The sequence below is a fragment of the Elephas maximus genome, chromosome 3 (assembly GCF_024166365.1).
Source record: "Elephas maximus indicus isolate mEleMax1 chromosome 3, mEleMax1 primary haplotype, whole genome shotgun sequence".
In the NCBI taxonomy this organism is placed as follows: domain Eukaryota; kingdom Metazoa; phylum Chordata; class Mammalia; order Proboscidea; family Elephantidae; genus Elephas; species Elephas maximus.
Genome location: NC_064821.1, coordinates 96,416,911 through 96,434,772, shown reverse-complemented (window position 1 = coordinate 96,434,772; position 17,862 = coordinate 96,416,911). Strand labels below are relative to the sequence as shown.

At 45.3% G+C, this 17,862-nt stretch overlaps 1 protein-coding gene across 1 annotated transcript in view; it reads left to right on the top strand.

Annotated features, from left to right (window-relative positions):
- Nucleotides 1-1,419: 1,419 nt before the first annotated feature.
- SLC1A7 (solute carrier family 1 member 7) overlaps nucleotides 1,420-17,862 on the top strand; it is a 50,817-nt gene continuing 34,374 nt past the window's right edge. Inside the window, exons 1-2 of the mRNA XM_049879276.1 lie at nucleotides 1,420-1,569; nucleotides 11,610-11,689. Of these exons, the coding sequence (XP_049735233.1) occupies nucleotides 1,435-1,569; nucleotides 11,610-11,689 (215 nt within the window). The 5' untranslated portion in view covers nucleotides 1,420-1,434. The remainder of the gene's footprint in view (nucleotides 1,570-11,609; nucleotides 11,690-17,862) is intronic.

Sequence of the window (17,862 nt, the reverse complement as noted above, 5' to 3'; positions counted from 1 at the left end):
CTCCCTAACCACCCCCTCGTGGCTTCCTCGCTCTGTCCCCACTATCCTCCCCACCCCTCCCCATGGGCGTCAGGAGGAGCAGCCCCGGTGCACGCCCCACCCCCATTACATCTCACCACTACCCCAGCTGCGTTCCCTGCTGCCGCCTGACTGCCCCTAATGGGATTACGGATTCCTGGTGAAATACACGAGGATTAATTCCCTCTGGCTTTAAAGGGCAGGCCAGGCCACAAGAAATAGCAAACAGAAAAACCTTTTGCCAAAAAAGCTAAGTGTGGTGATGATCCTAACAGCCCTTCCCCTGCTCAGCACATTACAGTCCAACACTGCTTTCACAAATATTCCCTGTGTGGGATTCTGCTCCAGCCCTAATGAAGTAGATGCTATTATTCTCTGTTTTACGGATGGGGAAACTGAGGCACAGTGAGATTCAATGGCTTGTTCAAGGTCAGACAGGTAGTGAGTAGCAGAGCTGTGACATGAGTGCCGGTCTCTTGGGTCCTGTCATCTTTAAAAATAATAGGCCCCAAGGACCTACAGGCTGCCAAGGGCTTTAGGCCTAAAAACAGCCCTGAAAGGTAAATCTCATTATACCTATTTCATGTGAGTGGCAGAGCCCAAATTTGAACGCAGGTTCACTGAACTCAAATCCTACATTCCCCATGATACGCCAAATGTGCTTGAACCCATACATCTGCTCCTGTGGTAGAAACCAAAACAACATAGGCCTGAATTTCACTCTGCTACTTCCTAGTTCTGTGACCATGGCCAAGGGATTCCGGCCCCTGCGGTCTCAGTCTCCCTTTTAGTAAAATAAAGGTGGGAATCCAGGTGGTATTAGGATGAGTCCCTATGATTAGCATAGGTAAAGCAACTAGAATAGGCCTGGCACACAGTGCATGCTCCTTACTCAACTTCTCTGTGCCTCAGTTTCCTCATCTGTAAAACGGTGATATTTCTTGGGGTTGGTATTAGGACTAAATGTGCTAATACAAGTAATTTTCTTCTAGAAAGGCACCCAGTGCACAGTAAATAATTAATGTTATCAGTTACTAGGATTTTATCACCTTCAGTGCTTTCTGGAATGAAGCGGAGGTAAAAATCAAACCAACCAACCAGATGACTCTCCTGCTCCTCCCACCACTACCTGATCCCCTCCCCTGGCTTTGAAGTCTGAACCCCCAACCACGTGGCCTGCTCTAATTTCCCAGGCTTTAATCTCCTCCAGGCTCCTCATGATGCAGCTGGTAATAGGATTGTGGCTTCCCTCTGGAGTGGCCATACAGGCCATGGCCGTGGGGTGGGCAACTGGTCCCTAACGACCCTGACCACCTGCCTGCTGAGCAGACAGAGTCCCCGGCTGGGCCCATGTGCCCTGCTGGCCTCATGCACATGGAATGGTGCTGTGCCCCGTGCCAGCAGGCTGGGCTCACCATGTTGCCAGGTGCCATCCTGGCGCGAGGGAGGGACGTGTGCAGGCGGAATGGACTGCTCATCCTGTCTGTGCTGTCTGTCATCGTAGGCTGCCTCCTCGGCTTTTTCTTGAGAACTCGGCGCCTCTCGCCACAGGTCAGCCATTGGGAACATTACAGGATCCCCGTCTGGGAGGGGTGTGCCTGCCTGAGGTATCTAGGGTCACATTCCAGCGCCACAGTTCCCTGGCAATGTGACACTGGGCAAGTCACTTTGCCTCTCTGGGTCTCAGCTTTCTCCTCAGTAACATGGGTGTGATAAAAAAACATGCAGGACTAGAGTGAGACCCCACTAAAATGGCTGGAGCAGTGGTTACAAGCCTGAGTCATGCCCAGGTGAAAGGCAAGGGTGCCACATTACAATAACCGCCACACTGAGAACTGTGGTGGAGGGAAGGCTTCCCAAAGGAAGCTTCTAGGAATAGATACCCAGGAAGACACAGAAGGAAGGGCATTCTAGGAGAGGTAACAGCAGGAGCAAAGACACAGGGCACATGTGACTCGGGTGTGTGGAGCCAGCCACTCGTGTGAGGCAGGGGCTGGGGCACAGGGTCCAGCAGATCTCTAGGTCCCATCACCAAATTTGGACTTGGGACAACCATCAGAAGCCTTTGAGCAGGGGGATGATATAGTCAGATCTGAGCTTTGGGAAGGCCCCTCTGGTGCTGAGTGGAAAATGGGGTGTGGGCGAGGGAGGAGGCTGAGTGAGGAGGCAGCTTCAGGGGTGAGGTATGACGGTGGGAATGAAAGGGACAGATGTGAGAACTCTTCCCAAAGAAGAGCCTTCAGGATGGAGTGGCAGATTGGATGGGCGGTTGGGAGGCAGGAGGCAAGGCATGTCCTCAGATTTCTGGTTTGGGTAACTATAAGGATGAAGGTGGCTCGCCCAGGGAAGGATCTCTCTCCCTGTCAGCCTCGCTCCTCAAGGGAGAGGTAGGAACACTCAGATGTGCCCCTGGAAAATTCCCTGTTTCAGAAAACTCCTCTTCCTGTAGCCCACTGATGTCCAACACTATCTCTACAACAGGGCTTAAGGCACTGAGTTGGTCTTCTATTAAAAGGAAAATACCCCTCCCTGGGAATTGAGCCCACTATTACCACAATTACTACACTGTTAAACCGCTTGCAGTTATTTAGAGAGGAAAGAATGGACTCTGGAGGTCCCTGGGTGGAAAAGAGCGTTTGCACTCAACTACTGACCGAAAGGTTGGCGGTTTGAACCCATCCAGCAGCACCACAGAAGCAAGCCTGACGACCTGCTTCGGTAAAGAAAACCCTATGGAACAGTTCTATTCTGTTACACATGGGGTCATCATGAGTTGGAATTGACTCAACAGCTACAGCAACAGATTTTTTTTTTTTTTTTTAAATGGACTTTGGAGGAACTTTGACTCTGCTGGTAAATGGCTGTGTGGCCCTGGGCAAAACCATAGCTCCTCTCTGGGCCTCATTTTCCTTATCTGTAAAATGGAGAGGATGGAAGTATCTACAAAAGTTATTGTGAGGGTCAAACAAAGCTTGTAAAGGATTCATCAGTGCCTAGGACTTGGTAGGTGTTCAGTGAATGTTACTTCAACCCTCCCTCCCTTATTTATCTGTTGATGTCCTATCTACATCAAGAACCATCTCATATTCCATATCTTATATAATTCCAGACCAGCCCGCACTTGAAATAATACTCTCCTCCCATGCTCATTCCCCTTTGTAACATAGCTACTGGCTGCCTTGCTTCAGAGCTGTTTATGGAGGCATCTATTTCTCCCACCAGATTCCAACTTTCTGAACATCATATGGGCTTTCTTGAATGAACATGTGAGCCAAGGTCAGCACTAGGCACAGAAAGAACCCTCAACTATTTGTTGAATTAAATTGGCAATGACCCAAAGAATCTGATCTTTTTAATCTTCCTCAGTGACAAAAATATATTGCCTACAGGGAGATTATTTTGTGAAAACAAATTGGAATGCCTATTATTAAAAGCCAAACTCATCTGGGACCTCCTTTGCCAAAGCTGCCTTCTCCATCTGTCTGGAAATGCAAATGTATTCCAGTCTGGGTTAACCTGCCAGATACACTGAAGGAAGGATATGGAGTCCTAGAACAATTATTTGGCAAGAATTGGCTTTCTCAGTGACTTACTTTGAAATGCAGGATTTCTCTGTTTGATCTCTTTGCATGTGACTCAGAAACCAAACCCTTCTCATTTTGTAAACTTATGCAACAGGCAAAAATCATCATCAATTTTGGAAATGATCAAATGTCCTATTTTTTAAAAGAACTTATAAAATCACAAGATTTTATTTGGGTTATGAGTATCTCATTTAAAAATACAGACCATTTTAAGACTTCCGGTTAAACCACGGTGGACTGCAATTGGATCCATTTTCCTTTCCCTCCTGGAGTTCTACTAAAACTAGAATAAAGGAATGTTTCAAACATACAAGCCCCCAAGAACAAAGAGAATAAAAAAGGAGAAAATAGACGTTGAGATACTATGACAAATTTAGGCAAGATGGGAGGTGGGTGGAGTTGAAGGATCTGATTTAGTAGAGTAGGGGAAACTAAAAGCTTGGATATGTAGAGGCAGATGCCAAGTTGGTTTGTCTCAGAGAATTCCAGAAGGGCTCTGGGCTCGAGTGCAAGGCATTGTAGGAGGCAGGGGGTGAGGCATGGGATTGAAATCGGGAACACTGGTTGGAATTTTGTAACTGAAGCAGTTAGACCCCTAGGTCCCTTCCAGTTCATGTTGTCAGGGGATTCCTCATCCACGCATCTCCATTTCCCTACCTGCCCCGAGGAACCAGAAAACTGAAGCTAAACAAATGATTCTTAAATGTTTCTGAGGTAATAAACTGGGTCTTATGGAAATAAGAATGGCTTCAAACATCTTAAGCAACACTGGAGGAATGCTTTCAAACTCTGGAGAAATGATTGTCAGCTAAGAATCTTACATATGACCAGACTATTAATCAGAGGTAAAGTAGAATAAGGTATTTTTACTCATGTAAAGACTCAGAAAAATTTCTCTCCCACCAACCTTTACTCATGAAGCCACCAAAGGAGATGTTCCAGCAAAACAAGGATGACAGTGAAGAAAAGACCCATGACAACCACTGGGCCTAGAGAGCGACCTGTCCAAAGGACAGGAGATGGAGAGTTCTTGGAGTGAGGTCCCAGCAGTGATGAAAATGAACCGATGTACTTGAGTACATGGAAAATACTGTTGATAGATATTTTGATAGAGATGTTAAAGCATTTGAAAGAAATTAATGAGTGGTTCATAGAAAACAAGACATATAAAAAACCAGGCAATTATTAACTTCAGGAAAAAAAATGAAGGTTTGTACAAGAAAGGAGTCATGGTTGTAGTACACCACTTAGCTCAGCTGTGAACAAAACTGGAGAAACAAAATGGTATAAACTTTGAAGGCTGATTTAACTAAAAATTGACATAACTATAACTGGGAAATGGGAGGAGGAAAAATGGGAGGAGGAATTATTGTCTTAGGTATCTAGTGATGCTCTAACAGAAATACCACAAGTGGATGGCTTTAACAAATAGAAATTTATTCTCTCACAGTTTAGGAGGCTAGAAGTCCAAATTCAGGGTGCCAGCCCTAGGAGAAGACTTTCTCTCTCTGTTGGCTCTGGAGGAATGTCCATGTCATCAATCTTCCCCTGGTCTAGGAGCTCCTCATCACAGAGACCCTGGGCCCAATGAGCGCACTCTGCTCCTGGCACTACTTTCTTGGTTGTATGAGGTCCCCCTATCTCTCTGCTCACTTCTCTTTTTTATATCTCAAAAGAGATTGACTCAACACACAACAAAATCTAATAGATTGAGTCCTGCCTCATTAACATAATTGCCTCTAATCCTGCCTCATTAACATCATAACACAAACACAAACCAAACTCTTTGCCATCAAGTTGATTCTGACTCATAGCAACCATATAGGAGAGAGCAGAACTGCCCCATAGGATTTCCAAGGAGTGGCTGGTGGGTTCCAACTGCTGACCTTTTTGGTTAGCAGCTGAGCTCTTAACCACTACACCACCAGGGCTCCACTACATCATACTGGTAGAATTTACAAGACACAGGAAAATCACATCAGATGACAAGTAGTGGACAATCACACAATACTGGGAATCATGGTCTAGCCAAGTTAACACACATTTTGGGGGGACACAATTTAATCCATAACACCTATTATGGCAGGGAATTTAATAGAGGTCAAAACGGTAAATCAAGAAACAGCATTATAAACATCATTTAGAAATAATGATACTAGGGGAAACAGCTAGAGGAGTTGAGAGTGTTTGCTGCTGGGAAGCTGGGGGTTGGGGATAGAGAGGGGTGAGGCAATGCCTTCCTTCACATTATAGCATTTTATAACTTAAAGAACATATGCATGCATTAAAATTAATTAAAAACATAAAACCATGAGGGATATAAAAAAATGTTCGTTTCTCGTGTGTTGGAAACTGTACCAGAATGGGACTATGTGGCATGATTTCTGGTCCTGCACTACTGCCAACTTGCTGTGTGGGCACAGCACCTCCCTTTCCCAGCTCAGCTACCTCATCTATAAAGATGGTGGGCTAGAATACAAGGTCTTCAAAACCCCTTCTCCTATCCAGATTCAATGATTTGGGGCTTTTCAAAGCATCGGATCACTAATCAAATGTAATGTTTGGCTTAAAAAAGAAGAAGAAAAAAAGGCAAGTACAAAACGTTTACTTGGATGGAGTTTGAGCATCCATGTGCTTGCCTCACCCACAGCCTTATCCTCTGAGGAAAGCAGCTGAAGTGCCAAATTTAGCAAAACAAAGTAAAATAAACTAGTATAAGTAAAGAACAAATTATTCCTTGTTTCCCCGAAATTCAAATTTAACTGGCTTTAGCAATCCCAGAAACCCTGGTGACTTAGTGGTTAAGAGCGTCCCCTGCTAACCAAAAGGTTGACATTTCAAATCCACCAGGCGTTTTTTGGAAACCATGTGGGGCATTTCTACTCCGTCCTATAGGGTCGCTATGAGTCGGAATGACTCCAAGGCAACGAGTTTTTTTTTTTTTTTTTTTTTTTCCAGCAATCCCATCTTGCTTCAATTGAGAGACTTGGATTATGTGACCCTATTAGGATTTGGGCTCTGATCAAAGGCTCCATGGATAGGCTGGACCAGCAGCCTATGAGACCACCTGACAAGAGAACTCTGGCCAATAGGAGCTCTTCACACTGAGTGATGTCTCACTAATCCAATCAGATTCTCTCTTTTTCATTGTTTGCAATGTGAGACCCACTGGGAGTGGTTGATACCCACTGAGACCCATCTTTGATGTGGTGAAAAACAGGTGGGACTGTTCACTAAAAAAAAAAAAAAATTTTGTTCACTACAGATTAGTAAATACGCACAAGTAAGTCTTGTTTATTGGGTAATCCTGTCCTGGTTGATAAAACCAAAAAAACAAACCCATTGCTGTCCGGTCAATTCCAACTCATAGAGACCCTATAGGACAGAGTAGAACTGCCCCATACGGTTTCCAAGGAGCGCCTTGTGGATTTAAACTGCTGATCTTTTGGTTAGCAGCCGTAGCTCTTAACCACTACACCACCAGGGTCTCCGTCCTGGTTGATGGTTGATAAAAAAAGATAGCAGCCTGTAAAAGCAAAGTGTGTAGGGAGAAAGTGGACCCGATACAGTTGGAGAAGCTGAATCACAAGAATGCCACGGTCTGTTTATGAGTCAATCTCCTCACAAATCAGACCTGGAAATTAGAATGAGTATGTGGACAATACACAGTTCTGCCTTCTTGCCACTTACCATTTCCTAGATGAGATAGCTATTAATACTAGGGATGACAGGCAGGTGAATGGGGGTGGGAGGCTGTTATTCATCATGATTGCTCAACGTTTACTCTCACCCAGGCACTATGCTAAGTGCTTTATGTGCATTCTCTCATTTAAGCCTCCTAATGATTGACACAGTGGCTGCAACAATGGGCTCAAGCATAATAACGATTTTGAGGATGGCACAGGACTGGGCAGTGTTTCCTTCTGTTGTACTTAGGGTCACTATGAGCCAGAGCTGGCTTGACGGCACCTAACAACAATGATCCTATAAGGAGCCTTGGTGGTACAATGGCTAAGCACTTAGCTGCTAACCAAAAGGTTGGCAGTTCAAACCATCAGCCACTCCATGGGAGAAAAGACCTGGCGATTGGCTCCCATAAAGATTACAGCCTAAGAAGCCCTATGGGGCAGTTTTACTCTGTCCTGTAGGGTCACTATGAGTCAGAATCAACTTGAAGGCACACAACAACAATGATCCTATTGGGTAGTGTAAAAATGGCGTGGCAGGGGCATCTGACCTCCTTGTCTAACTTGAAAAGGGAAAGGAGAATCGAGATCAACAGCCCCAGGCTAATTCCTATGAGATGAAGATCAGACATACCTCCTTCTCTCCGACCTTTTTACCAATTCTGACACCAAATGTCCTGCCCATGGCACTCTCTACTACTCTGCTGGGTTCAATAATTTGTTGCAATGGCCACCCAGAACTCACAGACAATACCCAGAGTTATGGGGTTTATTAGGAAAGTAACATGTTACAACTATTATTCAAATTTACACACCAATCGCTAATGCCAAAGATGAAGAAACTGAAGATTTATGCAGTATGAAATTAATCATTGATAATTATTGGTGATTGGAATGTGAAAGTTGGAAACAAAACAGACGGATGATAGAAAATACGGCATTGGTGATAGAAATGATGCTGGAGATTGCACAATAGAATTTTGCAAGACCAATGAGTTATTCATTGCAGATACCTTTTTTTTTTTAACAACATGATGGTGACTATATACATGAACCTCACCAGATGGAATACTCAGGAATCAAATTGACTACATCTGTGGAAAGAAATGATGGAAAAGCTCAATATCATCAGCCAGAACAAGTCCAAGAGCTGACTGTGTAACAGACCATCAATTGCTCATATGCAAGTTCAAGTTGGAACTGAAGAAAATTAAAACAAGTCCACGAGAGCCAAAGTAAGCCCTTAAATATATCACACCTAAATTTAGACCATCTCAAGAATAAATTTGATTTATTGACCTCTAATGACCAAAGACCAAAGACTAGAGGAGTTGTGGGATGACATCAAGGATATCATACATGAAGAAAGCAAAAGTTCACTAAAAAGACAGGAAAGAAAGAAAAGACCAAAATGAATGTCAGAAGAGACTCTGAAACTTGCTCTTGAGCATAGCAAAAGCAAATGGAAGAAATGATGAAGTAAAAGAGCTGAACAGAAGTTTTCAAAGGGTGGCTCGAGAAGACAAAGTAAAGTATTAAAACGAACTGTGCGAAGACCTGGAGTTAGAAACCCAAAAGGGAAGAACATGCTCAGCATTTCTCAAGCTGAAAGAACTGAAGAAAAAAAAATTCAAGCCCCGAGTTGCAATTTTGAAGGGTTCTGAGGGCAAAATGGAAACCCTGGTGGCATAGTGGTTAAGTGCTACGGCTGCTAACCAAAGGATTGGCAGTTCAAATCCACTAGGCGTTCCTTGGAAACTCTATGGGTCAGTTCTACTCGGTCCTATAGGGCCGCTATGAGTCGGAATCAACTCAGCGTTACTGGGTTTGGTTTTTTTGATTATGGGCAAAATATTGAATGGTGCAGGAAGCATCTAAAGAAGATGGAAGGAATACACAGAGTCACTATACCAAAAAAAATTGGTTGATGTTGAACCATTTCAGGAGGTAGCATATGATCAAGAACCGATGGTATTGAAAGAAGTCCAAGATACACTGAAGGCATTGGCAAAAAACAAGGCTCTAGGAATTGATGTAATACCAAATGAGATGTTTCAACAAACACTTGCAGCACTGGAGGTGCTCACTCGTCTATGCCAAGAAATATGGAAGACAGCTACCCAGCCAACTGACTGGAAGATATCATATTTGTGCCCATTCCAAAGAAGGTGATCCAACGGAATGCAGAAATTATTGAACAATATCATTAATAGCACATGCAAGTAAAATTTTGCTAAATATAATTCAAAAGCAGTTGCAGCAATACATCAGCAGGAAACCGCCAGACATTCAAGCAGAATTCAAAAGAGGACATCGAACCAGGAATGTCATTGCTGATGTCAGAAGAATCTTGACTAAAAGCAGAGAATACAGAAAGATGTTTACCTGTGTTTTATTGACTATGCAAAGGCATTCGACTGTGTGAATCATAACAAATTATGGATAACATTGCAAAAAATGGAAATTCCAGAACATTCACTTGTGCTCATGAGGAACATGTACATAGACCAAGAGGCAGTTGTTCAGACAGAACAAGGGGATATTGGGTGGTTAAAATCAAGAAAGGTGTGCTTCAGGGTTTTATCCTTTTACCATACTTATTTAATCTGTATCCTGAGCAAATAATCTGAGAAGCTGGACTATGTGAAGAAGAACACAGCATCAGGATTGGAGGAAGACTCATTAACAACCTTAGATATGCAGATGATACAACCTTACTTGCTGAAGTGAAGAGGACTACAGTCTTTAGTATGGATTACACCTCAATATAAGGAAAACAAAAATCCTCACAACTAGAACAATAAGCAACGTCATGATAAATGGAGAAAAGATTGAAGTTGTCAAGGATTTCATTTTACTTGGATCCACAATCAACACTCATAGAAGCAGCAGTCAAGAAATCAAATAACATATATTGCATTGGGCAAATCTGCGGTGAAAGACCTCTTTAAAGTCTTAAAAATCAAGGATGTCACTTTGAAGATTAAGGTGTGCCTGACTCAAACCATGGTATTTTCAATCGCCTCATATGCATGTGAAAGCCGGACAATGTATAAGGAAGATCAAAGAAGAATTGATGCATTTGAGTTACAGTGTTGGTGAAGAATATTGAATATACCATGGACTGCCAGAAGCAGGAACAAGTCTGTCTTGGAAGTACAGCCAGAATGTTCCTTAGAAGCGAGAATGGCGAGACTTTGTCTCATGTACTTTGGACATGTTATCAGGAGGGACAAATCCCTGGAGAAAGACATCATGCTCGGTAAAGTCGAGGGTCAGCAAAAGAGAGGAAAACCCTCAACGAGATGGATTGATACAGTGGCTGCAACAATGGGCTGAAGCATAGCAATGATTGCGAGGATGGCGCAGGACCTGGCAGTGTTTTGTTGTATTGTACATAGGGTCACTATGAGTTTGAACCAACTCGGCGGCACCTAGCAACAACAACAGATTACAATTCAAGTTTAAGAATGCTCAGGATACAGTTCTTTGATCAGGACGGTCTCTTCAACAGCCGTGCCCACAAGCAGGTCTCTCTCTGACCCTCAACCCCTTGGTGTGGCCTCTGACCCACTTGGGCAAGTGTTACAAAGCCCTTTCAGCTCTGCCAATGAATACCCAGAGGCACCCTCCTCTGCCAGTAAGCCTCAGGCCAAAGGTGGTCAGCTCTAGCTCCGTTGGTTGGCAAACCTAGCTCTACCAAGTGCCAGGAGGCTGTTGTTATTGTTAGGTGCCGTCGCATCAGTTCTGACTCATAGTGACCCTGTGTACGGCAGAACGAAACACTGACCAGTCCTCCGCCATGCTCACAAACTTTGTTACGTTTAACCCCATTGTTGCAGCCACCATGTTACTTCATCTTGTTGAGGGTCTTCTTCTCTTTTGCTGACCTTCCGTTTTACCAAGCATGATATCTTTCTCCAGGGACTGATACCTCCTGAAAACATGTCTAAAGTATGTGAGACATAGTATCGCCATCCTTGCCTCTAAGGAGCAATCTGACTGTACTATGGCTTGAAGGGCCATATTAAATAATTCACTGCACCACAGGTAGTTATTGCCCTGATATTACAGATGAGAAACCAGCTCAGAGAGGTCAAGTAACTTGGTTAAGGCCGCACAGGTAGTGTGAGAGGAGCCAGGACTGGAAGCCAGGTTCGTTTGACCGCAAAGCCAATGCTTTCTCCATTGACTGTGCTGCTTATGTGTTACACACTGAGCCAGGAGAGTGGGGATGAGAGCGTTTTGAAGAGCGTAAAGAATTAGTCAGCTGTGATGTCTTCATTGCCTGCCATAACCCCAGCTCTTGCTGTGTTTTCAGGAGATTAGCTACTTCCAGTTCCCTGGAGAGCTCTTGATGAGGATGTTGAAGATGCTGATCCTTCCACTGGTGGTCTCCAGGTGAGGGGAGTGCATCATGGGGAAGGGGACTTGGCTAGCCCTTCTGGCGTGGGAAGGGAATAGAGGATAGATTCTCTAGGTGCCCTGCTGTTGCTATGGGCACTGGACTGCAGCTGTAGCCCCTGGGAGTAGTGTGATTTGGGGGGTTTTATGGGCAATAGGCTGTATCACAGGCATCAGTCATTTCAGTCCCATCCAATGGATGTAGATGTTTTCAGTGGACTAAGCAAGTGATTTGCAGTTGTATGACATGGCTCTGTCACTGTGGGGCCTTGGGCAAACGAGTTCACCTCTTTGTCCCTCAGTTTCCTCCCCACTGTAGAATGGGAGTTGCTTTATTCCTGTTATGGTATTATCCAGCTAATATATATCTGTCGGGTTCCCCTGAGGCATTCACAGTCCAAGGGTGAAGGCAGACATGCACACAATCGACTGCGATACATAGAACCAGGGACAGTGGAGAGATTCCTCCAAGGTAGCTCAGAGCCAGAGTGTTCAGAAATTGCTTCCCAGAGCGGGGCTCTTTATCATGAGTAGATGCATGGCATGGGGAAAAGATGACTTCGCAGATACTCAAGAGATGAAATCATGGCTCTGTTGTGTACCTTAGTGGCTGTGTAACCCTAGACAAGTTATCAAATTTCTCTGAGCCCAGTTTTCTCATCTGTAATGTGGGGATAATAACCTCTAATTCAAAGGGTTGTTGTAAGGACTATATAAGACTGTATGTTTGTATATGCTAAACATTCAGGGGGCTGGATCATGGAGCTTGAGGAAGAGATGGTGGAAGATGAGGTTGGAATGTGGGCTCTTGTCCAATTATGAAAGACTTTGAATGCCAGGCTAAAGAATTCAGGCTAGTTAGTAGGGTGAGAGCCACAGAAATTCAGTAGAGAAGTCACCTTGGTCCATAGCACTGATGTGCTGGGTGATCTTAGGCAAGACTCTGCTTCTCCCTAGGCCTCAGTTTTTCCAGATGTGTAATGAGCTGAGTGCTCCAGGTGAAGTTTAAGAGCCCTTTACTCTGAGGTCGTAGTTTCAAACCCTCACTTCCCAGGACACCTCTGCTGGGAAGGAAGTGAACAAGCCTGTGTGTCCTGGAGGTGGGGTGGATGTTAGTGTGTTATTGGGCTCTGTCACCTGCGGGATGGTTACCAGACTCCCTAGACTCACTGCTTCTGAGAATTGGTCCAGCTCCTCCAACCTCTGCCTCTTGTGTGGTAGAGATAATGCTCCCCAGGCAAGCCAGCAGTTATGGTACTTTATGCTCCTCACAGGGAGGCTTTGTCAAGGGCAGCCTGGCTTCTTAAAGGCAGCATTTAGGCCTCTCGGGACTCAGCCTTCAAGGCTTTGCTGAAATGCCACCTCCCTCAGGAAGCCTTCCCTAACTGCTCAACCACTCTGGTTGTTGCCTCCTCTTTATGCATCTTTTGAGCCCCTGAGTGGGTGAATCTGTCAAGGCCACCAGTGACCTCCACAATTCTAAATCCAAAGGACACTTTCAGTTCTGGCTCTACATAACCTGTCCACAGTTGTTGATACAGTGGATCACTCTTTCCTTATTGAAATACTCTTCTCTGTGGCCTTATGCTCTGCCTGCTTCTCACCGGCTCCCTACCCTTCCATCCCAGTTTCTTTCTCTCTGTTCAACCTCTAAATTCTGGGGTTTCTCAGGCTTCTTGCGTCCATCCTCAGGGCTTTAATACACCACCGACAAGCTGAACGCTCCCACATCTAGCTCCCCCTCTCAGACCTCTCCTCTGAGCTCCACACTCTCTTACTCGGCTACCTATTTGGCCTCCCCACTTGGATGTCTCACAAGCATTTCAAACTTAACATAACAACTTGAGATTTTAGCCTGCAAGCTAGTTTCTTCTCCTGTTTTCTGCTTATCAGTGAACGGCAGCTCCATCTACTGAGTTATTCGATTCTACTTGATTATTCCCTCTCCCTCACAGCCAGTCCATATCAACTCCAGCTGAATATTCCCCAAAGTAGAACACAGCTACATCCCCACCGCACAGGTACAGGGCACTCTCTTCTTGTGCCTGAACTCCTCCGTAACATGACTGGACTCCTCGCTTCTGTTCTTGTTTTCCTCCCATCCATTTTCCACCCAGTGGCCAGAATGATCCCTTGAAAAGGGAATTGGGCTGTGTGATTAATTTGTGTAAAATCTTTCAATGGCCTGGGAGGCTCTGCATGCTTTGCCCCTGCCTCCCCTCCCCGACGACCTCATCTCACACCACACTCACTCTGTGCCCACTGACCTTTTAGCTCTTTAAGCTGACGAAACCCTTCCCCATCTCAGGGTCTTCACACGTGCTGTTCCTTCTGCCTGGAACACTCTTCCCCAACATTTTACATCTCTTCCTCCTTCTCTTCCTTCAGATCTCAACTTATGTCGCTTTCTTAGAAAGGCTTTCCCACCCACCCCCACTCATCAGCACCCTCACTATGTGTCACTATGCCCTGTTCCTTTTTCTCCACGGCACTCACTGTAAGTTGTCATTCTGTATGTGTTCATTTGCTTGCCTGTTTATCTCCCACTGGGCCATGTTGTTATTAGCTGTCAAGTCAGTCCTCAACTCGTGACAATTCCATGCATGATAAGACCAGACTGTTGTGATCCACAGGGTTTTCATTGGCTGATTTTTCAGAAGTAGGTCACCAGGCCTTTCTTCCTAGCCTGTCTTAGTCGGGAAGCTCTGCTGAAACCTGTTCAGCATCATTGCAACACACAAGGTTTCAATGACAGACGGGTGGTGGCTATGCTTGCAGCGCATTGGCCAGGAATTGAACCCAGCCTCCCACATGGATGGTGAGAATTCTCCCACCGAACCACCACTCTCCTCTCCCCCAGGGGGCCATAAGCTCCATAAAATCAGAGCCAATACTCTGTTGAGGTGCAACTCTGGGTTCTCAGCACCTAGTCAAGTGCCTGCCACATAATAGATACTCAATAAATGCTCGTCCAGTGAATGGATTCGTGAATTCAGCAATCATTCCGTGGTGCCTTCTGGGTACTTGGTCCTGTGCGCTGCAGATACAGAGATGAATGAGGCACTGTTCCTGCCCTAGAGGGTTCACAGCTTGGGGGATACTGACAACACGCCAAATCAGTGTGTGGCTACCAACTTTTCTGATCAGGGCCGCAACAGATGGATTCTGATAGAACAGGAGAAAAATGTGGAACACAACTCAAATTCTTAAAAAGTCCAGACTTACTGGACTGGTTGAGACAAGAGAAATCCCCAAGACTATTGCCCTGAAATACTCTTTAAACCTTAAACCAAAATTATCCCTTGAAGTCACCTTTTAGCTATATAAGAGATTGGCTCATAAAATAAAGAATATTACCCATGAGTAATGAGCTCTTCTTAAAAATCATCTACAGGAGACCAAAATGTCAAAAACTTACTCTAAAGCAAAGATGAGAAGGTAAGAGGGCAGGGAAACTAGAGTACTGGAAATGGTACAACCAGGATGGAATGAATGAGAATGATGACACATTGTGAAAAATGTAACCGATATTACTGAATTATTTGTGTAGAAATTGTTAAACCAGAACCTAATTTGCTGTGTAAACTTTCACCTTAAACACAATAAAGTGTTATTTTTTAAAACAAGCAAATCCGTCAGTGCATGGGTGGAAGAAGCACAGGGCTCTTGCTATGCAGCACTCACTGTCCCTTACTGTTGACCGTCCTACCTGCCTGGGCATCTCATCTTGCTCAGAACAGGAACACCTCCAAGGCAGAGGCCCTTGTGCGCACCCTGGAGTCAGACAGACCTGCATTCATACCATTAACTGACCATTGCCATTAACTGACTGTGTGACCTTGGGCAAGTCACTCAGCTTAAAAAAAATTCTTAGTCAGAAGTCAGGGCTCTGGGCTGTCACCACAAATTATCATGTGAGCTTCTGTAAGTGACCCCTCCCCTGGGCCTTGGTTTCCCCAGCGGCTAAATGCTCTTCCAGCTCTCTGAGTCCTGGCTCGGAAACGCCTGGTCTTTTTCCACCACAAGAACATGCTTTCTCTTGGCTGGAAATGGAATGTAGTATTAACTTGAGAAAAGCCAGTATGTGTTCATACATTTTCTTTGTTTATTATATAGTTCGGGCTGGTGCAAAGCAACCATGTTACTGAAAAATGGAAGCACTTTAAAATTTTTCCTACCAAGAGAGAATGAAAACTTCATGGGGGAAAGTGATGTGTTTTTGGGTTCCAAATGCCTACGTCCTGGAACACTCCTTCCTTTAGCCTCACACGGATCCGTATCCCACCCACTCACCCACCCATCTACCACAATTCTCTAAGCTTCTGCTCCTGGCAGCCCAGGGCTGGGTGCTCTCAGGGAGCAACCACTCTGGGGCAGGGTAGTCACTCAGGGCTGCAGAGCAGACTCACCATAGCTGCTTTTGAAAAATTCAAGCCCAGGCCTCCCCGCTGGCTTCCTAAACCAGAATCCCCAAAGGGTCCAAGCAGGAGTATATTTTAAAAGGCCCGCACGTGTACTGATGGTTAAAAAGTCCCTGGCTCCAGGATGGCTGAAGCGTGCAGCATGAAGACTGCTGCCTTCCGTCCGTTCCCGGCTCCCGGTGTGACCCAGGGGGCAGGGGTTTTCTGCAGCGTATCTGCTACAGGGCAGTGGGAGGATACACATTTAGGCTCATTTACTTCCAGTTCCAATAACTTGCAAGTGTGAGCTCTAGAGCTTGGCTCTCATGACTCCATATGCTCCCATCTCTTTTCCAGGCACACCCTTCTATACAGCCCTCTCCCCCACTGGAATCACCTTGCATGCCACACGCTTTTCTGCCTCCATGCCTTTGTTCATGTTGTTCTCCCTTCCATGGATGCCTCTCTCCTCCTCTAGTTAAGTTCTACTCTATCTAAGGTCCCTGGGTGGTGCAGACAGTTTGCGCCCAATTACTAACCTAAAGCTTGGTGGTTCAAACCCACCCAGCAGCCCTAGTGGAAGAAAGGCCTTGTGATCTGCTTCTGTACAATTACAGCCCCGAAAAAAAAAAAAAAAAAAAAACACCTACGGAGCAGTTCTACTCTATAACACATGGGGTCATCATGAGTTAGAATCGACTCAGTGGCAATGGGTTGGTTTGTTCATTTTATGTTCAAGTCTAGCTAAAGTTTCTATCTCTTTGAAATCCTCCCAGCTCCTTATTTGTTGATAACTATTGATGATGACCTGTCTCTACCACTGACACCGTAACCCTGGGTTGTGCTCAGTATCATAAGTTAAATGAACTCATGGTCACAGCTGGCATCCCACATTATGGGGTACAGGTACCTTTTTTAGCACAGTGGTGACATTTATCTGAGCAAGTAAATTGGCATGTCTGTGTGAGCCCGGCACAGAGAAGGTCATGTGCACCGCTGTGTTTTTATGTGAAACACTGGGAGAGGGTCGGTTTCACTTTCCCCCTTGATCACACTGACCTCTGCCTGGTGCTCTGTGTAAGAGTCATGTAGGAGAGTGGAAATCTAATAAAGAAGCAAAGAGAGATGATGAGATGGAAAGAAGTGTGGCCAGTCACAGGGAGAATTACGAGAGGGATGGCAAGACCCCGAGCCTGCCTTGGAGGGGCACTCCATCTGGCGGGGGCAGTCACAGAAACACTTGGTTCTGCAGAAACGGAGCCTCAATAGGCAGGGAACAGGGCCAGAGGGCCTGGGTTGGAGCCCAGCTCTCTCACTCTCCCCACAATCTGGCATCTTCCAGCTCTTGGGTCTTTGTTGTCTAGAATCCACTTGGACCCAGCCCCTAGTCAGGGCCCCTCCTCAGTCACCACAGTCCATCTGTGTGCAACCTACCCTTGGCCACTTGTGGCTTTGTAAGTCACAGTGGGTGAGGTGAGTGGGCAGCCAGGTGGGTGAGGTTGAGAATCTGCAAGCAAGCTGAGGGGAAGGACAGAGGCTCTGGAGTCACTCACTAGCTGTGCAAACCTAAGCAAGTTACTTAGCATTGGCTCCCAGGCCTGGGTGTCCCTTAACCTGTAAAATGGAAAGAACACCTTTCTGGCAGGGTTATTACGAGAATTAAGTAAGATAATGCACTTGATACACGTGTCACATATTTGTTTTTCTAACTTATTAAAGCTTGGCCAGGCTTCTCCAAGGCCCATGAAACCCTCCATGAAACGTGTAAGT